Here is a 24862-nt window from a genome sequence, read left to right as displayed (position 1 = left end):
CTACAGTGCATAAAGTGACCTTACCACATTCCTTCTTAATGCTCTGAAGTGAAATAATTTCTAAGTGCTTTTGATTTTCCCCATACTGTGTTTCAAGTTAAAACAGATATACGGTTTGCTTTGGTTCAGAATCATTTCCTAGAGTACAGCACATCTTACTGTTGCAAAAAGTTCATGGGATTCTTCCACTTCATTTTTTTACCTTTAGAATGCAATTCAATTTAAGTCAAGAGGAATCTGAGTGCTTGCTATAAACAAGGCATTGGGCTGGGCTTCACAGGGAGAATGTAAACATAAAATCCAATACTAACATAGATTTTTCTCCCCTTTTAAGAGAATTTTAGGAGTTACTGATGATAGCAGCTAGCAAGCTCAAAAAGTAAAACTGGATGCTTACTCATGTACTGTTCTGGGAACCCATGACCATGCTGCGTCTCACCAAATAACATACACTCCTCCTGAACAGGGCCTTTATTTAAATGTTTTGTGGCCCCAGAGTGCTCTTTGGGTAACTAATAAATACCTGTTGAAATACTAAGGGGAAAATATAAAAATTTTATTGGTAAAGCAGTTGCAAAGCAGCAACTTGAATGTAAAGAGTTAAAAAATGGTAGGACACCTATTTCCTTAGCCCCTAAAAAACTGATTTCTTATTTTCTTATCTTTATTTTTTAACATCAGAGGACATTTTCTCTTTCAAGAACTTCTTTCAGGAAGCTCACTAAATATGCACTGCTACCTTCTCCTTATTCAGATCTCACGTGGTTTAGGACAAACAGCACACTAGTTTCCTGTATTGTTTGAGACTCCAGGAAAGACAGAAGATTAGTAAAAGGCATCCAAACGTCAGATGGCAGGTTAATTCATGAGTGTTTTCAGAGTCAGGAAGAAAGGTTGGGAGTCTGTTGTCCTTGAGGCAGACAGAAGAAAGAAAAGCAGCAGCCTGTTTAGTTCATAGGGGAGAACAAAGGCCAGGAAGCTGGAGGGCTCTGTTAGCTTTGGTAGAAGCACGGTCTTACTCGGGTTAGAAGACTCTCTATTTCCTCTGTCGGGCTGTTCCCATAGAAGCTGAGCCCGCCTATCACGGAGATGGGGCGTCTTCTCCAGCTTCCTTTGGGGGAGCCCACGGTAGGGTTCTGGTCTGCAGCGTCTGCAGAGGCCGTGTTTGGCTGGCGGTCTCCCTCCACGGTGTCCTCTTTCTGGGGGTCCACAGCAACTGAGTCTTCGGGAATAGACAGACTCCGGGTGGCCAGCTGGCCATAGTCAGAGAGCGGTCGGGGCCTTGATCTCCTCCCAGAACCCCACTTCCTCCTGGTGATCCTCTGAGACTCCGTCCTTTCTTCATCCCGGGATGAGTCCCGCCTCCAGGATCCCTCTGTCACAACCTTTTCAAATGCGAACAAGTTAGGTGAGCACCAAAATCCAGGAAGGTATTGAAAAAGAACAAGCCAAACACTCCCTCCCATCCTCTTCAGCCCTGCCTTGAGGCGTTCTTGGTATACTTGTTTGTTTTTTTTTAAGTTATTTCTGTAACAAGAAGACATAACTGAAATGTGCATTAAAATAAGCAATTCATCTTTAACTGGAGGCTGAATTAAAACCATAATTTAAATAGTGATGTATGGTGACCGAGGATGAGCTATGATAAAAGATACTAAGAAAATCAATACCATTGTGAGTTGCTAGAAAGAACTTCTATGGTATCACCCAAAATACAAAATATACATAACAATAGCATGGGGAAATGCAGGAAATCCAGTTACTTAAGGTCTGCGGGTTTGGTTGTTTGGTTCTGCCGCTGTTCACTGGGAAGAATGGGTCCTTGTGTGGATGGAAATGCTATACCAATGATAAGTGAGATAGCCCTTATCAGTCACAGTTAATTATTGCTCTTAAAAAGCCCTGTGTAGACTAACCATGCCCAGGTTCAGCCCTGCCTGCAGATAACCTCTATGTCAGCACACCCCTCAAAGTCTGGGTTCAGAGGAGGGCTGCTGCCTAGTTCTACAGGAGGTTTCTCCCATCCCTGGTTATTATTTTTTTTAAACACATTTTTATTTTATTATTTTTTAAAGATTGTACTTACTTATTTGAGAGAGAGAGAGCAAGCACAAGCATGGGGAGAGGCAGATGAAGAGAGAGGGGGATAAGCAGACTCTCTGCTGAGCAGGGAGCCTGATGTGGGGCTCGATCCCGGGATCATGACCTGAGCTGAAGGCAGACGCTTAACCGACTGAACCTCCCAGGTGCCCCGCCCCCCCGGTTATTATTTAAAAATAAAATAAAAACTAAAAACAGTCCAGAGCCCAGGGAAGAGAACAAGAACAAGCAGAGTTGTACTGGAGGGCAGGGCAAGCAGAGCAGGCCACCCAGGCCTGGAGGCCACCAGCGGAACGGCCCCAGGCAGCCAGGCTCTGCCTCCAGGACTGGCCCAACAAGGCATGCTGCTTGCCAATCGGTGGCAACGAAGAGCTCAAATACAGTTCCTGTAATTTCCAATCCCATGTGCCTCAGTGGTCCCTAAGATCATACACAGCTGATTTATGAGCAACATAGCGGTTTGAGGTGCCGACCCCTGGTAGGTCAAAAATCTGCATGTTAACTTTTGGCTTCCCCCAAACTTAACTACTAACAGCCTACTGTTGGATGGAAGTCAATTAACACATGTTTGGTATGCTATACATAGTATATACTGTATTTTTATAATAATATAAGCTAAAGAAAAAAAAGATGTTACCAAGAAAATCATAAGGAAGAGAAAATACACTTACAGTATTGAACTGTATTTATTAAAAAAAAATCCACGTGGAGGTGGACCCGCACAATTCAAACCTGTGTTGTTCAAGTACCCACTGTACTATGAAAAATCTGATGAAGAGCAAAGAAAGCAGAAAGGGATTTACAGACACTCTACTGCATTGCCATCATTTTTCAAATTAGGAAAACGGAAACCCAGGAAGTGAGGGCACTTGTCCAGGGCCACACAGCCCATGCACAGTAAGAGAGACACTGAAATATGGGCCTTGTAATTTCTCTTCCCACTGTACTAAGTCACCTCTGCTCCAAAGCTACTAAGTTCTAGCAGTCACCACTTACCGTGCTGTCTGCAGCTTCTGACAGCAAGGAACTTCATATTTAAATCAAGTCACCAGTGAGGGATCTACAATACACCCCTGTGTATTCTCTCCGAGCTCAAGGTATTCAAGAAGAGACTTTTTTCCCCCCCTGAACTCCCTTATCTGCCTGAAAGCAGAGCCTCCCCAAAGAACTCATTGTCATAAATCCACAATTGTGCAGGTCCAATCCTATCTTGGGATAGGATTTTCTTCCTCCAACCAGGGAAGATTTGACTCTTAACAGTTGAGAAGAGAACCCCTGGCCTCAGCAGACAGTGGCCACAAAACTATCAGACCTCCCATTTATCTTTCCTAAATCACTGGGTTTCCCATAAGTGCCCTTCTCCACCTCTCCTCCCCTAGTGAGAAAGTATAAATGCCCCCAATTCTAACCACTTCCTGGAGTCACTTTTTCCTGTCAACTCCCACTTACTCACATGAATAAAAACCTGTCTTTTCTAATCTGTCTTTTGTCAGTTCAATTCCACACACCCCCACATAGTAAGCCTAAGACGGTGGAGAAAAAGGTTTTCCTCTCTGACACCATCATGGGAAAATATGAGAAATCATGAAAAAGTTAATTTTTTTGCATTACCTATGAAAAACAGGATATTATGGAGAGTTTAACTACATTATTAAACTAAGTGGCACAATTTAAGCACACAAGAATAAGCCATTTATATTATCACCCTGTGATAAAAAGGTTCAGACAAGGTGTTAGAAAGACAGAAGCAAGACAAAATTACAGGCAAGGAGTAGTCTAACTGGTAACAAATCTACGTGCAGTTTTTTGAGGTTGTTTTTGTTCTCTGGGGTGTTTTGGGGGGTTTTTTTGCACTTACGCAACATGCAGCATGCCTCACTGAAGCCTTACAGATGCAGACAGGAAAATAAGGAAATGAGCGTAGGAAGACAGGAGGCTGTCTTAGTTGTTCAGGTAAGAGATCCTTCTGAGACCAAAACATACCCCAGGAAGTGAGGAGGCTGGATAAAGGCAGGTATGCTCAGAGCAGGAAATGAGAGGGCAGGAGACGTGCACAGGATGATTTCTTTAACACGTCATGCCTCAAGTTTCAACTGTTCCCACCGGGGGGTACGCATTAAGAACTGACTGTCATTCTCCTAGAACTATTTATACAGTCCCACTGAAGATACAAAAGGAGAAAACAGCCTTTACAAGTGGTACTGAATGTTCTAGAAAGTACAAAAATTAGTTAACATAATAATACATACAACTGAAAGTTCCGCTTTACTACAGAAGAGGGAGAGACAGTGATCCTTGGCCAGAAGAGACTTACATTCCTTGTAAAACAAATCTGAGCTTCAACGCATATTCTAAAACTGAATCTCCTTTTGGCAGAGTCTGAGTACTTCCAGAATACAACGGAGGTTCATTCCAGGGAACACAGTTTGACTGTGATTATACCTGCAACTACAAACACCCACCACCACCACCACACTCCGCAGGTTAATAACCTACCCTGGATTCCGCTACCGGCAGGGGCGGACCAGAGACACACTGAAGGAACAAGCAGTTGACCATATCCATGCTCTCTGAGATTCTTTCTTGCCTTTACACCAGGATAGTGAAGGCGTAAGGGGTCATGCCAGAGCTGTGTCTACTGACGCTTCTCCTCACAACCCAGCAGCCTGGGCTTCAGATCAATCCAGGGCTCTAAGCTTGATTGGCCAATTCACACCCAAGTCATAAACTTTTCTAAACAAACTTTGCAGCTGAGTGGCTGCCCTTTTAACTCTTGCTTCTCTGTATTATTGTTTTAAAGTATTTTCTAGTCAGGAGTCCTGAATTTCTTCTTCCTATACAAGATTCCTTTCTTTGCTTCACAAAAGTAAAAAGCCAAGATAGATCTTATTACCTCCAGTGAGACACTTCAAAACATGTTTTGAAACCACAGTGCAAGTTAAGTTAACTGAGGGAAAAAAAAAAAACGACAAAAAGCCCTGATGTTACGTGTATCCATTCAGAAGCTTCGTCTAAGGGAAGTTTAATGGATCAAACAGCAAAAGTTGTGGGTTGAATTATGCCCCCCGTAAAAGGTACATTGAAGCCCTAACCCCCAGGGCCTGTGAATATGATCTTATTACCATTTTTGTAGATGCGATCGAGTTCAGATGAAGTCATACTGGATTCGGGGAGCCCTAATCCAATGGCTGGTGTCCTTAGAAAAAGAGGGAAATTTAGACACAAAGATGAAAGTAAAGACAGTCATATGGGGACAGAGTGATGCATCTATAAGCCAGGAAACCCCAGGCAGAGGCCAGAAACAGATCCCCAGACTTCTGATCTCTACAACAATGAGAATTAAGTACTCTTGTTTTGAGCCACCTGGTTGCTAGAAATTTGTTACAGTAGCCCTAGGAAACTCATACAGCAAAGCAATTCAGAAGAAAATACTACAAGCAGGGAAATTAAGATGCTTTGGGAAGACTGAAAAAAAATTAACCAAAGCAGAGCTTTTCCAGCGGAAAGAAAAAAAAAAAAAAAAAAAAGAAAGGTATTCTCAAGATGTGCACTAACACAATAAGCAAGACTCCCACATTGCCTCAGCATCCTGAACAGCGAGCGTAGGGAATTCAGGTGCAGTCCCAGAACTGGAGGTGAGACAAGAACACATCCAGACAGCTCACGTTGCAGGAAACCGGCCATAATGTTAACAATAACAGCTGTGGCAGGCTTGGGCTACCTTACCCAATCCTCACTACCACCCCGCGAGGTAGGTAACTTATTCACGACATTCTACCATTTAGACACTGGGGCAATGACTCACTCTGCTTAACAGAGCCAGAGGAGACAGGCCCATTTACAACTCAGTCTGTCTGACTTCAAAATCTCTGTCCTTTCCACTCTGCAGCCTTGCATCCTTGGCATACACTTTTACAGAAGCAAGACAAAACTTGATAGGTCTTCCTGCCTTTAGCCGTAGAGCTGCTTGGAAGGGGGCGGGGGTGCCGGGAGGGCAATGACAGGAAGAGAGGCTCTATAGGTACCCCTGCAAGCTGGTTGAAAGCTAGAGACCCCTTTCCCAAATCACCGTTTTGTTTTGTTTCGTTTTTTAAAGATTTTATTTTTAAAGATTTTATTTACTTATTTTCCTCCCTGCGGAGCAGGGAGCCTGATGCAGGGCTCGATCGCAGGACCCTGGGACCATGGCCTGAGCCGAAGGCAGACACTTAACGACTGAGCCACCCAGGCGCCCCCCAAATCACCGTTTTAAATGCATAAAATAAAAATTAAATAAAATAAAATTTTATAAAGTTTATAAAAATTTATAAAATTCACATTTTAAATGCATAAAATAAAAATTAAGCTGAAATCATAATCAGATTATTTTGAAATATAATTATCAAAATATTAAAAGAATTGATACAATAATATATATAAAACACATAAATTAAGAAGACTAGCAATCGGTCTAAAAACTGCCACATTTTGGAAGTACTGATGAATACAACAGATTTTAAGAAATCAGTAAAAACTGCTGTGTGATGTGAAAAAGATCTGTGATTTCTATGGGTGACAAAATCACAGGGGTTGGTAAGATAAAAGTGCTCTGGCTTGGGCGCCTGGGTGGCTCAGTTGGTTGAGCGACTGCCTTCGGCTCGGGTCATGATCCTGGAGTCCCGGGAGCGAGTCCCGCATCGGGGCTCCCCGCTCAGCAGGGAGTCTGCTTCTCCCTCTGACCCTCCCCCCTCTCATGTACTCTCTCTCTCTCATTCTCACTCTCTCAAAATAAATAATAAATAAATCTTTAAAAAAAAAAAGTGCTCTGGCTTGCTGCCTACAATCATAATTGAAGGAAATGCTACATTTTACCCACAAGGTACTGAAAATAAAAGCCCCACTCCTCAATTTCTGTTGACAGAACGCTTGGATGAACTAAGGTTCGAAACTCCCAGTTGACACAGTTTCGCTTAAGACTAGTCTATGGTACCAGCTCTGTGCTCCAACTCCAGAAAAATGAAATTTTAGGCCTTATATATTGTAAAATTTAAAAAGTGGCATCTCACTATTTAAAGCTATACGTCACTAATTTCCCTTAAGTGAAAATTAATGTGTCATAAGACTATGCATAGGCCTTTTTGTCCTTTTTCATAGTAACTTTTTATTTGAAATCCACATTATGTCATGCTTCATCTTTGCCATCTCAATATATTCACATTTCACATAATCAAAATTCTGAATAATTTCCCATTTAGAATTCCCCTTTAAAGGTCATAATCCACCCCCTTTGTAAACTAAGCTGGAAATCTTAGAGTAATTATTTATTCCTGCTCTTTTTTATTAACAACCCCCGAGCTACCTTTTTCAGCAAGACCACTGGATCATTCTTTTTTTTTTTAATTTTTTTAAATTTTTTTATTGTTATGTTAATCACCATATATTACATCATTAGTTTTTGATGTAATGTTCCATGATTGTTTGTGCATAACACCCAGTGCTCCATGCAGAATGTGCCCTCTTTAATACCCATCACCAGGCTAACCCATCCCCCTACCCTCCTCCCCTCTAGAACCCTCAGTTTGTTTTTCAGAGTCCATCATCTCTCATGGTTCATCTCCCCCTGACTTACTCCCCTTCATTCTTCCCCTCCTGCTATCTTCTTCTTCTTTTTTTTTCTTAACATATGTTGCATTGTTTCAAGAAGTACAGATCTGTGATTCAACAGTCTTGCACAATTCACAGCGCTCGCCATAGCACATACCCTACCCAATGTTTATCACCCAGCCACCCCATCCCTCCCACCCCCCACCACTCCAGCAACCCTCAGTTTGTTTCCTGATTAAGAATTCCTCATACCAGTGAGGTCATATGATACATGTCTTTCTCTGACTGACTTGTTTCACTCAGCATAAAACCCTCCAGTTCCATCCACGTCGTTGAAAAAGGCAAGATCTCATTCCTTTTAATGGCTGCATAATATTCCACTGTGTATATATACTACCTCTTCTTTATCCATTCATCTGTCCATGGACATCTTGGCTCTTTCCACAGTTTGGCTATTGTGGACATTGCTGCTATAACATTGGGGTGCACGTACCCCTTCGGATCCCTACATTTGTATCTTTGGGGTAAATACACAGTAGTGCAATTGCTGTATCGTATGGTAGCTCTATTTTCAACTGTTTGAGGAACCTCCATACTGTTTTCCAGAGTGGTTGCACCAGCTTGCATTCCCACCAACAGTGTAGGAGGGTTCCCCTTTCTCCGCATCCCTGCCAACATCTGTCGTTTCCTGACTTCTTCATTTTAGCCATTCTGACTGGTGTGAGGTGGTAGCTCATTGAGGTTTTGATTTGGATTTCCCTGATGCCGAGCGATGCTGAGCACTTTTTCATGTACCTGTTGGCCATTTGGATGTCTTCTTTGGAAAAATGTCTGTTCATGTCTTCTGCCCATTTCTTGATTGGATTATTTGTTCTTTGGGTGTTGAGTTTGATAAGTTCTTTATAGATTTTGGATACTAGCCCTTTATCTGATATGTCATTTGCAAATATTTTCTCCCATTCTGTCAGTTGTCTTTTGGTTTTGTGGAATGTTTCTTTTGTTGTGCAAAAGCTTTTTATCTTGATGAAATCCCAATAGTTCATTTTTGCCCTGGCTTCCCGTGCCTTTGGTGATGTTTCTAGGAAGAAGTTGCTGCGGCTGAGGTCGAAGAGGTTGCTACCTGTGTTCTCCTTTAGGATTTGGATGGACTCCTGTCTCACGTTTAGGTCTTTCAACCATTTGGAGTCTATTTTTGTGTGTGGTGTAAGGAAATGGTCCAGTTTCATTCTTCTGCATGTGGCTGTCCAGTTTTACCTACACCATTTGTTGAAGAGACTGTCTTTTTGCCATTGGACATTCTTTCCTGCTTTGTCAAAATAAGTTGACCACAGAGTTGAGGGTCCATTTCTGGGCTCTCTATTCTGTTCCATTGATCTATGTGTCCGTTTTTGTGCCAGTACCATACTGTCTTGATGATGACAGCTTTGTAATAGAGCTGGAAGTCCGGAATTGTGATGCCGCCAGCTTTGCTTTTCTTTTTCAATACTCCTCTGGCTATTCGGGGTCTCTTCTGGTTCCATACAAATTTTAGGAATATTTGTTCCATTTCTTTGAAAAAAGTGGATGGTATTTTGATGGGGATTGCATTGAATGTGTAGATTGCTCTAGGTAGCATTGACATCTTCACAATGTTGGTTCTCCCAATCCATGAGCATGGAACGTTTTTCCATTTCTTTGTGTCTTCTTCAATTTCTTTCATGAGTATTTTATAGTTTTCTGAGTACAGATCTTTTGCCTCTTTGGTTAAATTTATTCCTAGGTATCTTATGGTTTTGGGTGCAATTGTAAATGGGATCGACTCCTTGATTTGTCTCTCTTCTGTCTTGTTGTTGGTATATAGGAATGCCACTGATTTCTGTGCATTGATTTTATATCCTGCTACTTTACTGAATTCCTGTATGAATTCTAGCAGTTTTGGGGTAGAGTCTTTTGGGTTTTCCACATATAGTATCATATCATCTGCAAAGAGTGAGAGTTTGACTTCCTCTTTGCCGATTTGGATGCCTTTGATTTCTTTTTGTTGTCTGATTGCTGAGGCTAGGACTTCTAATACTATGTTGAATAGCAGTGGTGATAGTGCACATCCCTGCCACGTTCCTGACCTTAGGGGAAAAGCTCTCAGCTTTTCCCCATTGAGAATGATATTCACTGTAGGTTTTTCATAGACGGCTTTTATGATATTGAGGTAGGTACCCTCTAACCCTATACTCTGAAGAGTTTTGATCAAGAAAGGATGCTGTACTTTGTCAAATGCTTTTTCTGCATCTATTGAGAGGACCATATGATTCTTGTTCTTTCTTTTGTTAATGTATTGTATCACATTGATTGATTTGCGGATGTTGAACCATCCTTGCAGCCCAGGGATAAATCCCACTTGGTCGTGGTGAATAATCCTTTTAATGTACTGTTGGATCCTATTGGCTAGTATTTTGGTGAGAATTTTTGCATCCATGTTCATCAAGGATATTGGTCTGTAATTCTCCTTTTTGATGGGGTCTTTGTCTGGTTTTGGGATCAAGGTAACGCTGGCCTCATAAAACGAGTTTGGAAGTTTTCCTTCCATTTCTATTTTTTGGAACAGTTTCAGGAGAATAGGTATTAATTCTTCTTTAAATGTCTGATAGAATTCCCCTGGGAAGCGATCTGGCCCCGGGCTTTTGTTTCTTGGGAGATTTTTGATGACTGCTTCAATTTCCTTAGTGGTTATAGGTCTGTTCAGGTTTTCTATTTCTTCCTGGTTTAATTTTGGTAGTTGATACATCTCTAGGAATGCACCCATTTCTTCCAGGTTATCTAATTTGCTGGCATAGTGTTGCTTATAATATGTTCTTATCATTGTTTGTATTTCTTTGGTGTTGGTTGTGATCTCTCCTCTTTCATTCATGATTTTGTTGATTTGGGTCATTTCTCTTTTCTTTTTGATAAGTCTGGCCAGGGGTTTATCAATCTTGTTAATTCTTTCAAAGAACCAGCTCCTAGTTTCGTTGATCTGTTCTACTGTTCTTTTGGTTTCTAGTTCATTGATTTCTGCTCTGATCTTTATTATTTCTCCTCTCCTGCTGGGTTTAGGCTTTATTTGCTGTTCTTTCTCTAGCTCCTTTAGGTGTAGGGTTAGGTTGTGTATTTGAGACCTTTCTTGTTTCTTGAGAAACGCTTGTATTGCTATATACTTTCCTCTCTGGACTGCCTTTGCTATATCCCAAACATTTTGAACAGTTGTGTTTTCATTTTCATTGGTTTCCATGAATTTTTTAAATTCTTCTTTAATTTCCTGGTTGACCCATTCATTCTTTAGTAGGATGCTCTTTAGCCTCCATGTATTTGAGTTCTTTCCGACTTTCCTCTTGTGATTGAGTTCTAGTTTCAAAGCATTGTGGTCTGAACATATGCAGGGAATAATCCCAATCTTTTGGTACCGGTTGAGACCTGATTTGTGACCTAGGATGTGATCTATTCTGGAGAATGTTCCATGGGCACTAGAGAAGAATGTGTATTCCGTTGCTTTGGGATGGAATGTTCTGAATATGTCTGTGAAGTCCATTTGGTCCAGTGTGTCATTTAAAGTCTTTATTTCCTTGTTGATCTTTTGCTTAGATGATCTGTCCATTTCAGTCAGGGGGGTGTTAAAGTCCCCCCCTATTATTGTATTGTTGTCAATGTGTTTCTTCGCTTTTCTTATTAATTGCCTTATATAATTGGCTGCTCCCATGTTAGGGGCATAGATATTTACAATTGTTAGATCTTCTTGTTGGATAGACCCTTTAAGTAGGATACAGTGTCTTTCCTCATCTCTTATTACAGTTTTGTTTTAAAATCTAATTTGTCTGATATAAGGATTGCCACCCCAGCTTTCTTTTGGTGTCCATTAGCATGGTAAATGGTTTTCCACCCTCTCACTTTCAATGTGGGGGTGTCTTTGGGTCTAAAATGAGTCTCTTGCAGACAGCATATTGATGGGTCTTGCTGTTTAATCCAATCTGATAGCCTGTGTCTTTTGATTGGGGCATTTAGCCCATTTACATTCAGGGTAACTATTGAAAGGTATGAATTTAGTGCCATTGTATTGCCTGTAAGGTGACTGTTACTGTATATTGTCTGTGTTCCTTTCTGATCTATGCTGCTTTTAGGCTCTCTCTTTGCTTAGAGGACCCCTTTCAGTATTTCTTGGAGGGCTGGTTTTGTGTTTGCAAATTCCTTTAGTTTTTGTTTGTCCTGGAAGCTTTTGATCTCTCCTTCTATTTTCAATGACAGCCTAGCTGGATACAGTATTCTTGGCTGCATATTTTTCTCGTTTAGTGCTCTGAAGATATCTTGCCAGTCCTTTCTGGCCTGCCAGGTCTCTGTGGATAGGTCTGTTGCCAATCTAATATTTCTACCATTGTAGGTTACATATCTCTTCTCCCGAGTTGCTTTCAGGATTTTCTCTTTGTCTCTGAGACTCGTAAGTTTTACTATTAGATGTCGGGGTGTTGACCTATTATTATTGATTTTGAGAGGGGTTCTCTGTGCCTCCCGGATTTTGATGCCTGTTTCCTTCCTCACATTAGGGAAGTTCTCTGCTATTATTTGCTCCAATATACCTTCTGCCCCTCTCTCTCTTTCTTCTTCTTCTGGGATCCCAATTATTCTAATGTTGTTTTGTCTTATCGTATCACTTATCTCTCAAATTCTGCCCTCGTGATCCTGTAGTTGTTTATCTCTCTTTTTCTCAGCCTCTTTATTTTCCATCATTTGGTCTTCTATATCGCTGATTCTCTCTTCTGCCTCATTTATCCTAGCAGTTAGTGCCCCCATTTTTTATTGCACCATTTTTGATTGCACCTCATTAATAGCCTTTTTGATTTCGACTTGGTTAGATTTTAGTTCTTTTATTTCTCCAGAAAGGGTTTCTCTAATAACTTCCACGCTTTTTTCAAGCCCAGATAGTATCTTTAAAGTCATGATTCTGAACTCTAGGTCCGACATCGTACTAATGTCCGTATTGAGTAGGTCCCTGGCTGACGGTACTACCTCTTGTTCTTTTTGCTGAGGTGATTTTTTTCGTCTTGTCATTTTGTCCAGAGGAGAATAGATGAATGAGAGAACAAAATGCTAACAGGTTAACAACGTCCCCAGCAAATATACTGTATACAAATCAGAAAAGATCTAAAACCAGGGGAAAAGAAAGGGAAAGAAAGAAAAAAAGAGAGAAAAAAAAAAGATAAAAACAAAAACAAAACAACACAAAAAAAGCAGAATATGATCAAATATGATCAGGCTAGTGCATAGATCAGTGCCACACACTAGATTTTGGGCGTATTTTGGTCTGTTAGAAAAAAGTGCCTCCTAAAATTTTAAAGGAAGAAAGACATATATGTACAAAATAAGGGTTGATACAATGAAGGGATGGAAGATGACTGTAAAGATGAAAATTATAAAAGATTTTATAAAAGGAATGATAAGTTGTTTGAAAAAAGAAAGAAGATTTAAAAAAAAAAAGAAAAGAAAAAAGGGAGAGAATGTGATTAGGCAGGAGACTAGAACAAAGCCATACACTAGTGATTTAGGGTATATTTTGATCTGTTAGAAGAAACTGTATCTCAAAATTTTAAAGAGAGAACAACTTATATATATATGCCAAAAATAAGGGTAACTACTATGAAGGGATAAAATATGACTCTAAAAATGAAAAATAAAAAGTTTTTTTTTAAAAAGGGATTGATAAGATGTTGGTTGAAAAAGGGAAAAAGAGAAATTAAAAAAAAAGTCAAAAAAATTAACTTTGATGAACTAATGAATCATGGTAAAAAAAAGCCATAAATTCTATGTGCAGTATTCCCCTAGTGTTGGAGTTCTCCCGTTCTCCTTGATCGGTAAACTCGGTCTTGGCTTGCTGGCTGTTCCTGCTGATCTTCCGGGGGAGGGGCCTGTTGCGTGGTTTCCAAATGTCTTTGCCGGAGGCTGAATTGCCCCGCCCTTGTCAGTCTGGGCTAAGCAAGCTGCTCGGGTTTGCTCTCAGGTGCTTTTGTTCCCTGCAAGCTCTCGGTACAGCTTTGGAGGACCAGGGTGAAAATGGTGGCCTCCCAATCTCCACCCGGAGGAGCTGAGAACTCGGGGCCCCGCTCCTCAGTGCGCCCCCAGAGAAAAGCAGTCACTCTCGTCTCCCTGGTCTCCGGCCGCACTCCGTGCTCACCTGGCCTGTGACCGGGCGTTTGTAACTCTGGAACTGGACCCCGTGTGGAGTCTCCAAACCCAGCAGATCCCTGCGGTGCGTTCCCGCGCCGCTCCTCCCAGGGGAGAAAGGGGAGTCTCCCTGGCTCTGCTGTTTGTTGGGTCCCTGCTGGAGGAGCAGTGGCCCGACGGGGCCGCGGATCACAGTTTATGGCAACCCCTAGCTGAGAGCGCGCGCCTTGGCTCTGTCTCTGCAGCCGGCTTCCCCTCTCCGATACCTGGGAGCTCTGCCACACTCAGGCACTCCCGGTCTTTCTGTGACCCCAAGGGTCCTGAGACCACACTGTCCTGGGAGGATTCCATCCCCCGCTTAGCCACTGCAGCGACGTCCCTCAGCGGAGCCAACTTCTAAAAGGTCCGATTTTGTGCTCCGTGGCTCTATCACTTGCCAGAAGCGGCCGACGGAGGCCCCCTCCCCGACCGTCTATCTTCCCGAATATTGCCTCGGATTCACTTCTCCGCACGTCCTACCTCCCATTAAGTGGTCGCTTCTCTGTTCAGAGAGTTGTTGCTACTCTTCTCTTCAATCTCCTGTTGAGTTCGTAGGTGTTCAGAATGGTTTGATCCCTATTCAGCTGAATTCCTGAGACCAGACGAAATCTAGGTCTCCTACTCCTCCGCCATCTTGCTCCGCCCCCCCCTTTTTTCCTTTTTTTTTAAGTGCAGATTTGTTATCTGGATTATCCAGTGCTTGGAATGGGATGGGTTGTAAATACGTGTCCTAGGATTTTACGAGAGGGAGGGAACCCATAAGATCCCAGATCAACTACTATATTTTAAGAAGCTGAAAGTAAGAACAAAAAAATCTTTACATATTTAGAAAGATGAAAGCTTGTGTGCTAATATCTTTGTCTTTGTTACTTTAACACCAAAAAGATACTCTTAGTTACTTAGAAATCTTTTTTTTTTAAAGATTTTATTTATTTATTTGAGAGAGAGAATGAGAGATAGAGAGCACGAGAGGGAAGAGGGTCAGAGGGAGAAGCAGACTCCCCGCTGAGCAGGGAGCCCGATGTGGGACTCGATCCCGGGACTCCAGGATCATGACCCGAGCCGAAGGCAGTCGCCCAACCAACTGAGCCACCCAGGCGCCCTACTTAGAAATCTTAAATTGTCATCAACTTACATTTATAATCTACCTAAAGTCATATTTTCAGGCAAGTAAAGAGGGCATTATTATACTTATTTTGGAGATGAGAGAACTCAGTCATGGAGAAGGCAATGGATTTAATGAGAGATAGAGTGCATGAGAGAGATCAGGCACTTCATTTAATCTCATCTTTGCAAGGCACTAGACATGACGCCCCCCATTTGTAGGTGTACATAAGAAAACTGCAATATGGTTTATCTCAAAACCCCGGAGCAGCAACTTCCACAAATACTAGAACCCGAAACGTTGCCCCACAAAAAGCCTCTGTGTGCTTATCCCTTTTACATCTCTCCACTTCCGGTTTATACTTCCTCTTTAATGCATTCTCTGGGCTGTCTGTGGGTCCTCACTCATCAGTGCGTGCATATGCTCATTTTCCCTGATTCTTCCTCTCTACTCCCTCCTCCAGCAGCATATCCACACCTGCACTCCTGCTCTAGGCTCCACTCCCTTCTCTCTCCTCCTGGAGCAGAACTTCTCCCTTCAACTGAATGCAAATATAGTTGATTTTGTTGAACTTACTGAATCATGTTTGGTTTCTTATCTTTAAATTTTAGAACAAATGGGTGGAATAATCTTTCTTTCTCCAAAGCTGCCTTGGTGTGTGTGTGTGCGTGTGCGCGCGCCTGTGCGCGCACATGTGCACGTGGTAGGAACTGTACTAGCATAAGGGGAGGCCCACCAGAAATGGACCACCTATCATCCAGGTGTGCTAATTCTCTCTCCTCCTAACTTTCCAGAGATTCACACATCTTTTCCTACCACACTTAGGCTAGTTAAGGAATAAACCGCAAGGAAGGGGTACTTCTGAAATTGCCCAAGCAAGGAGAGGAGAGAGGCAGCCTCAGACTTGGTCTGAAATAAGTAAATAGCCAAACACCCATCATTTAACCAAAGACCACCTTAAAAATCATGCATGTTCAGGAAGCCTGGATGGTTCAGTTGGTTAAGTGACTGCCTTCGGCTCAGGTCATGATCCCAGGGTCCTGGGATCGAGTCCCACATCGGGCTCCCTGCTCAGCAGGGAGTCTGTTTCTCCCTCTGAACCTCCCCCCTCTCCTTTCTCTCTCTCTCTCTCTCTCTCAAATAAATAAATAAAATCTTAAAAAAAAAAAATCATGCATGTTCAGCCTGGCTCCTTTCCACCTTTCAAGGTTTCCTCTAGTTCAGGGACCATCCTGGGAAGGGACAGACACTATCATAAACTTGTTTGTTAGGGTGCCTAGGTGGCTCAGTCTGCCTTCAGCTCAGGTCATGATCCCAGGGTGCTGGGATCGAGCCCCACATCGGGCTCCCTGCTTGGCGGGAAGCCTGCTTCTCCCTCTCCCACTCCCCCTGCTTGTGTTCCCTCTCTTGCTGTATTTCTCTCTGTCAAATAAATAAATAAAATCTTAAAACAACAACAACAACAACTTGTTTGCTCCCCCTTCTCAGACACCAGATTTGGATTTAGCCCAGGTCTGGACAGGGCCTGGGCCAGAAACAGAAGAGAAAGTAGAAACCCATTCATTTACTGAGATTTTCCTTCCCTGGCTTAGAGGCAGAAGTATCTATTAATGCTGGGTGACATTCTTACCAATAGGCTGCATGCTTAAGATACAAGGTTTTCGAGCTGTAAGAACCTTAGTGGCTGTTGGAATTCTGAGAGCAAATGAAAAGCGAATGACTAACCAAAAACTGTTCTGATTATTATCAAATGAGATCACACACACATCAGTAATGTTGATGTAACTCTTCAAAATTAAAGAAAAAGAGAGAAGAAAAGGAACTATTGTAACCTGGAACGCTGTGGCCTTGTCCTTTGGGTTCAGGGAATAGATAGGCCATTTGCTAAAAAAATATATGACACCGTATTAAAAATATTTAAAAATATATTAATGCTTCTTAAGGCCCTTGAAGTAAGAGGGGGGTATAGTGGACTTCAATTGCCCTTGCATGTGTTAAACTGATGATAAAATATACTTAAAACATAGTAAATCCACAACTTGTTTTATAGGCAGAAAAGGTAATTTATTAAAAATGCAAATATGTGAAGTTCATGGAGAACACAATTTAATATTCTTAGCCTAGTTCTATAAGCACAAGAAGGTACTTAAATAACCATGAACATTTTAAACACCATTGAAGACTTAGCATACTATACTAAGGAGAAAGTAGTGTAGCTAAGCTCATCCTCTCTTTATTGAAAATAAATAAATGAAGTCTGTCTGACTGTGATGAACCCCATCCTGGACCCTCTGACCACACCCTGAGCCCCTAACTCCCATCTCCCTTACATCGTGGGAGGGTGGTTACCAATGACCCTGCCCAAACACAGGACGAGTAATAAGCTTTCTTCCCCCGGCCTTCGTAATAATCACTTAAGGGAATTCCATTTTCTGGGCTTATCCAAAAACCCAGATCATCCTACCATCTTCAAATCAACACCACCACAATGCTGGGTTTGACACCCAAGCAGAGAAAATAATAGAACTGTAGGCTGCAATTTATGCCTGGACTCATTAGGAGTAAAGTCACATTTTAAAACCATCATATTATAAAATAAATGTATACAACAATTCCATCTTAACATCTTAAAATGTATTTTATCTCTGAGTGGCTTAGTCGGTTAAGTGTCTGCCTTTGGTTCAGGTCATGATCTCAGGGTCCTGGGATCAAGCCCTGAGTTGGATCCCTGCTTAGTGGGGAGTCTGCTTTTCCCTCTCTCTTGTGCTCTCTCACCTGCTCACAGACGCTCTCTCAATAAAATAAATAAATTCTTTAAAAAATGTATTTTATCTCTGACATACATGCTGAGGAATACAGAGGTCTACTTAAACTTTCTTTAACTTATAAAAAGCATGATTTTATATAAATGGCTTATATATCATTATATAAATGACTTACTTTCCTCTTTTCCAATTGCTTATTGAGGACAACTAAATATTCCAAAATCAAAAATGTTTTAGATTTGAATATATCAGAAATCCTTTGTTTTTCTAAACCCTTCCGAACATCAGAGGTTTTCTTCTAGCCTCTCTGTACAACAGAAGTTAAAACAGCATTAAGAAAAAACAGGAGGAGAAGGGAAAAAAGAACGGGCAGCAGAGAAGAAGGTCCTGGCTGATTCTCCAGTGGACAAAAATGGAGAGAGGTATCTGTTCACAGCATCACCTGCATTTCAAGTTGTGGATGACAGCATACAAACATTCAAATCAATGGCCCCAAGTGCCTTTAGAATCAAGAAAACTAAGGGTTTCTGGATTAGAACGCAAGACGGCACCTTCATGAATCATCTCTCTCCCCAAACTGCTTTCTTGTATTAGTGAAGGCCATCCAATATACCCCATACTAGGCATTCTTGATTCTTCCCTGATCTTCACAAGCCCCAGCCCCCGGTCACCATGTTCTGTCAATTACTCAATCTAGGAGGACTCTGCTCCATCGTTTCTCACAGAACTATTCCAATAGTTGCCCAACTGGTTTCCCTGTCACCAATCTACTCTATGCTACTGAAACACATGTCGGATTCTAGCTAGCCATTACCTGGAACAAACCCGAGGCCATTCAAATCTCGTCCAAGGTCTCTCCAGCTCTGTCTTCAGATACAATTATTTTCCAGCCCATATCAAATGATTCACCATTTACCACATATTTACTTTATGCAATTGTAAATGAGGTAAAAGTTGCTCTCTCAGATTATCGTTTGCCTTTGTCAAACTGTAAAATTTACCCTTCAAAACTCAGTTGAAATATTACTTGCTGTAGGAAAACTTCATAAACTCCCCTGGGTTCTGAGCTTTTTGCTCCTTTCTGGGCCTCTGTTAAAACCACTGCAATGTTTACATAGCATTTATTTATTTGTCTCAACATCACGCAAAAGCAGCTATTCCTATTCTTTCCAAACTCCCCAATACTATGGTAACGTCCTCACAGTCTCTATGAGAGCCTGGGAGGTAATTAAAGATGCTTCATGCACGTGGAAAGGGATGAATGCTGAGTTGGTGGATAAATGAGCAAATAAATGGACAGTTCTGGATGGCAAGGAAGCTGTTTCCTCCCTACATTCATGTATGATTCTATAAAAATGAGCTTAAGTTTTTGCTTAGTTATTAAAACTATATATTTCAAAATCAATAACCATGTTTTAGGTCAGGACACAACCATCCATTCCTCTCTTTCATAACCTGAAAACAAACGGACTACAATTTTCCTTCCCTTACTATTGACAACCCTGTTTTGAAGGCCTCCTATTTCGTATCAGAGACGTGAAGTACATGGGAATGGGATCTTTTCCAACAAAGAAGTGTCCACTTCTGGCAACAAAATGTAAAAAGAAAGATTTAGGACTTCTAAAACATCTCTTTTCTATATTTTATTTTTTTTTAAAGATTTTATTTATTTGACAGAGAGAGAGACAGCGAGAGCAGGAACACAAGCGGGGGGGGGCGGCGGCGGGGGAAACAGGCTCCCAAAGAGCAAAGAGCAGGGAGCCCGATGCGGGGCTCAATCTCAGGACCCGACATGGGGCTCGATCCCAGGACCCTGGGATCATGACCTGAGCCGAAAGCAGACGCTTAACGACTGAGCCACCCAGGTGGCCCTCTATATTTTAGTTTAAGCTTGCAGCATTACTGTATTGGCAGGATTGAAATGGGTAAGATGAAGAGGAGGCAAGGAACCAAGAGGGCACAGTGATGGGAAGTTGGAAAAAAGAACCCAGAAGAGTCAGAGAAAGTAATGACTTCATGAGGATTCTGTTTTTCTACCAGCAACACTCACTGATGACAGACTGTATCACTCTCCTTTAAACTTGCAAGGGTCCAGCATATGAACCTAATCAAGAAAACAGTGACCCCAAATTAGAGCTGCTGTTCACCAAGAACGCTTCTATTAAGAGTAGCTCAGCCTGGGGCGCCTGGACGGTGCAGTCGGTTGAGCGTCCAACTCTTGGTTTCAGCTTAGGTTGTGATCCCAACATTCCTGAGACAATGAGATCTTGAGATCATGAGACCGAGCTGGGGTTGGGCTCCGTGCTACACACGGAGTCTGCTTTCTCTCTCCCTCTCCCCTGCACCTGCACACACTCTCTCTCTAAAATAAATAAATAAATCTTAAAAAAAAAAAAAAAAAGAAGAGTGGCTCAGCCTCTCTGTATAGGGACTGTCACATAAGGCAAGACTTACAGACAGCACCAGTGGTGTTTCTTTTTTATTTCTACTGAGGGATATGAGAATGTGTCCTAGTGCAAAATATCTTGAAAATGTTTAATTCGAAACTTGGCAGTGAAAGAATTACAGATGAATAATTTATACCACAAAGAGTAAAAACATAAAGCAAAGTGTACAACAGAACCTTGCTATAAGTAAATATGTAAAAATTTATACCATACATGAGAGAATAGGGCTGTAATAATGGAGTCATAAACCGTATTTAAGGCTCCACACCTCCTATCTCCCCACCTGTGGCGCTGATCTACAAGAAACGCCATACTATGGACCTGGGGTCACACCAGCCCTACTGTCCAAGGTGGCTTTCTGCAATCCTGTGTCAGAAAGTAAACTACCAAAGAAGTTGTCAGAAAAGGGACTGAAACCCCTTTGTTGAGCTGCCGAGCCCATCCTAAGTAGTCACCAAAAAACCCACCTAAAAAAATCTAGAAGAAAGACTCTGATTTGGGTAAGACCAGCTGTGGCAGGAAGTGGCCCAAGCTCAGTGGAAAGAAGGCTAGTCGTGGAGTCAAAAGAGAAAACAGAATGGAAATTCATCAAAGGCCTGTGATACCAACACTTACCGATCCCATCTCATTTAATTAAAACACCCTCTGCAGGCGCCTGGGTGGCTCAGTCAGTTAAGCGTCTGCCTTCAGCTTGGGTCATGGTAGGGTCCTGGGATTGAGCCCCACATCGGGCTCTCTGCTTGGCAGGGAGTCTGCTTCTCCCTCTCCCTTTGCCTGTGTTCTCTCTCTCTCTAATAAATAAAATCTTTAAAAATAAATAAATAAATAAAATAAAACACCCTCTGCAGTAGATACTTACACTTCTGTTTTACAGATCAGAAAGACTGTGAGGTTCCACCAACCATTAGGAAACAGCAAATGGTTAGATCTTAGGTCTACGTGTTTCTGGGCCTTCCTCCCCATTCTGAGACCTGGCTCTCAGGAGCTGCTACTCAGCGGCTGTGTGATTCTGAGAGGAGGGTCCTGTGACCTTCCCAAGCCTCAGTTTACCCATCTTTTAAAACAAATACAACAATGCTGGCCTACTCTGCAGGGAGGCTGTGAGAATCAAATGCAACAATGTTACGTGAAGGACTTTAATTAGCTGCAAAAGCATCATATAAATGCAAGAGGTTACTACTGATACTTGTATTTTTTTTCTTAAGATTTTATTTATTTGACAGAGAGAGACACAGGGAGAGATGGAACACAAGCAGGGGGAGTGGGAGAGGGAGAAGCAGGCTTCCCGCCGAGCTGGGAGCCTGATGCGGGGCTCGATCCCAGGACCCTGGGATCATGACCTGAGCCGAAGGCAGATGCTTATCAACTGAGCCACCCAGGTGCCCCTATTTTATTTTTCTGATACATTTATTTTTAAGAGACAATTACATTTTTAGAGTTCCAAATGAGTTGGTAAAATTCCAGCTTCCAGCAGTGGTTGGAGCAATTGCTATACTGACACTCAACATATTTTTTTTTAGATTAAAAAAAAAATTTTTAAGTAATATCTACACCCAACATGGGACTTAAACTCACGACCCTGAGATCAAGAGTCACATGCTTCACTGACTGAGCCAGCCAGGCGCCCCTTTCTCAACGTATTTTGGACCAAGTTCTTCATTCCACCATTTCCTGATGAAAAGTTTTAATTTCACTATTTTGCCAAAAGGGATTTTTGTTTGTATTCTGTAAAAACCCATACCCAAATGATAATAGAGTTCAATGAGAAAAACAGGATTACAGGCTACCTTTAACTTTTTCAGGATTAACTCTCTTTCCTAAATCAAGAGTTAACTGGGGTAGATCTGGAAGAGAAATGTCCAAACCTAAAAAACAGGATACTTAACACCTACGAGAGCCTAGATACTTAATACCTAGAGCCTCAGCCTAGAGAGTGGATCTCAAACTTCAGTGTGGCAAAAATAATTCCCTGGGTAGCATGTCAAAGTCCAGATTACTGGACCTGGACTCTCGTGATTCCAGTTCAGTAGCTGCTGATGGCACTCAAGAATCTACGCCATTAGCTTACATCCTGGGTATGATCTTCATCCCAAACTTTGAGAAACTCTGGCTAGAAAATCAGAAGTCACTTGCAAAGTTTAACTGGTGTGTACTGAAGTATCTGAACAAAGGCAGCAATTTTAATGATAACAAAAATTATGATTATGATAAAGCCAACATTTATTGAATTTACTGAGCATTATTTCATTTAATCCTGATACATACTATTATCTCCATTTTTAAAGAAACTGAGGCTTAAGTAGGTCAAGGACATACAGCTGGTTAGTAGGGAAACTAGGATTTGAACTCAGACAGCCCTACTAACAAAGCGCACCTATTTTATACCACAGAGCTTCTCCACCACTCAGAAATGTTGGCATCGATGGCTAACAACCACATCAGTGCTAGTTTCCTAGGAATTTACCATCTGTGAGTGTTCTTTCCTCTCCAACCCACCTGAGCCCCCCACCCCCACCCTGGCCTTACTACTAACATTCTAAATGAAGGCAACATCCCAAATTGTCATTTTGTCCCCGGACTGGCAGCTGTAGGAGAAACATAGATAACATTCAGTTTATATAGCAACATGTGGCAATTTGTAGTTATGCCCTTTTGCCAATTAAACCTACAGTATTTCTTCCTATTGCCATGGCAATGATGTATCACATGAATGTGTCACCAAGCCAACTGGAAAGTGATTCCCAACCTTGGATGCTCTTTGATCTTAATTTTTATAGGGAAGCTTAAGATGAGAAAAATGAACCAACAGAAAAACAAATACACTGGCATCTTAATCATCAAGCTAAAATTTCCCCCTAAAAATACAAACACTACTTTTCTGCATTTTATGACTGCTGTAAGGTCTTATTATGCCTTTGTCATCCACAAATTAAAACAAAGCACCAAATAAGAGTAAATATTAAAACCCTGACAAATATATAATAATATTGGTTTGTATCACTTAAGTATTTCATGTACTTTAGAAAGCTTAATATGCATAGCATTGATATATTTCATATTAATATGATTAATTACTGACTATAATTGATTATATTATAATTATGATACATTAACATCATTTATACCTGATTACATATTATTATGGTAACTCTATAAAAACTAGGCTCCTGCCCAGATATATAGGTATGTAATTCTGTCTCTCTCTTCCCCCTTCTTATTTTTTTCAATTTTTTTTTAAGATTTTTATTTATTTATCTGAGAAAAAGAGAGCACAAGCAGATGGAGGCAGAGGGAGAGGAAGAAGCAGATTCCCCACTGAGTACACAGAATGACGGGGCTCTATCCCAGGACCCTGAGATCATGACCTGAGCCAAAATCAAGAGCTGGCCACTTAACCGACTGAGCCACCCAGGCACCCCTCTGCCCACCCCCCTGTCTTGTTTTTAATGGGAAAATCCTACTTGATGATATTTCACTAGAGGAAAAAACTGTTCTAGAAATGAGCCACTTTAAAGTTCAAGGATGACATGATTACATGTACATTACACTATTCTTTAGATTTTACATTTTTAGAAAATAATTTTAGAAGTGGCTTTTTAAATTTATAAAGTTCAGTAGCCTGTCAAATATTAAGCACCCATTCAGAAATACTTTGAAACATACTGCTGCAAAAGATATACCTGTGTATGTAATGACAAACATGAATCTTTTTTAGGGCAAGTGGTAACTTCAAAAAGAAAATGCTGGCTTGATTGTTAAAATAAAAAGCTACTTTAGGGGCAACAGGGTGGCTCAGTCGGTTAGGTGCCCAACTCTTTTTTTTTTTTAAGATTTATTTTATTTATTTTTTTTAAGATTTTATTTTTAAGATTTATTTATTTTTTTAAGATTTTATTTATTTGACAGAAAGAGTGAGAGAGCACAAGCAGCGGGGAACAGTAGAGGGAGAGGGAGAAGCAGACTTCCCATCGAGCAGGGAGCCTGATAACAGGGCTCAATCCCAGGACCCTGGGATCATGACTTGAGCAAAAGGCAGACACTTAACCATCTGAGCCACCTGGGCGCCCCAAGGGCCCAACTCCTGATTTCCACTCGGGTCCTTATCTCAAGGTCATGAGATGGAGCCTCGGGTCCCGGGCTCAGCGCAGAGTCTGCTTGAGATTCTCTCTCCCTCTGCCCTTCCCCTGGCTCATGTTCTCTCTCTCTCTAAATAAATAAAATCTTAAAAAAAAAAAAAAAAAGCTTTCACATTCTGGCTCATGACCTGCATTTTATGACTTAATAATATTTTTTTTTAGATTTTATTTATTTATTATTTATTTGAGAGCACATGCACATGCATTGCATGCATGAGTGGGGGTGGGGGGTAGAAGAGAGGGAGAAGCAGACACCCCTCACTGAGCAGGGAGTGTGTCTCGGGGCTCAATGCCAGGACCCTGAGATCATGACCTGGGCAGACACTTAACCAACTGAGCCACCCAGGTGCCTCTGACTTAATACTTCTGCAAGAAAACTTTTTCTCTTTAGTTCTTCGCCTGCAAAAGGAAAACTAAACAAACAGAAAACACCTTAGGAGAACTAAACATAAGCTAGCACAAGGATGACTAACAGAAAGCATATTAATTCTCTTTACAACATCCCGTGTGGGATGCTGCTAAACA

At 41.5% G+C, this 24862-nt stretch overlaps 1 protein-coding gene across 5 annotated transcripts in view; it reads right to left on the bottom strand.

Annotated features, from left to right (window-relative positions):
- Positions 1-24862, bottom strand: part of SPATA13 (spermatogenesis associated 13) — a 363796-nt gene that overhangs the window by 65628 nt on the left and 273306 nt on the right. For all 5 annotated transcript variants that reach the window (XR_004819935.1, XM_035726496.1, XM_027588187.2 and 2 more), the window contains one exon: positions 1020-1385. Coding sequence is in view for 4 of the 5 variants with exons in the window: in XM_035726496.1 (XP_035582389.1) it covers positions 1020-1385 (366 nt within the window). In the remaining variant the exon portion in view is untranslated. The remainder of the gene's footprint in view (positions 1-1019; positions 1386-24862) is intronic.

This window comes from Zalophus californianus, chromosome 3 (assembly GCF_009762305.2).
Source record: "Zalophus californianus isolate mZalCal1 chromosome 3, mZalCal1.pri.v2, whole genome shotgun sequence".
Classification (NCBI taxonomy): Eukaryota; Metazoa; Chordata; class Mammalia; order Carnivora; family Otariidae; genus Zalophus; species Zalophus californianus.
This window is presented reverse-complemented; position numbering and strand designations above follow the sequence as displayed.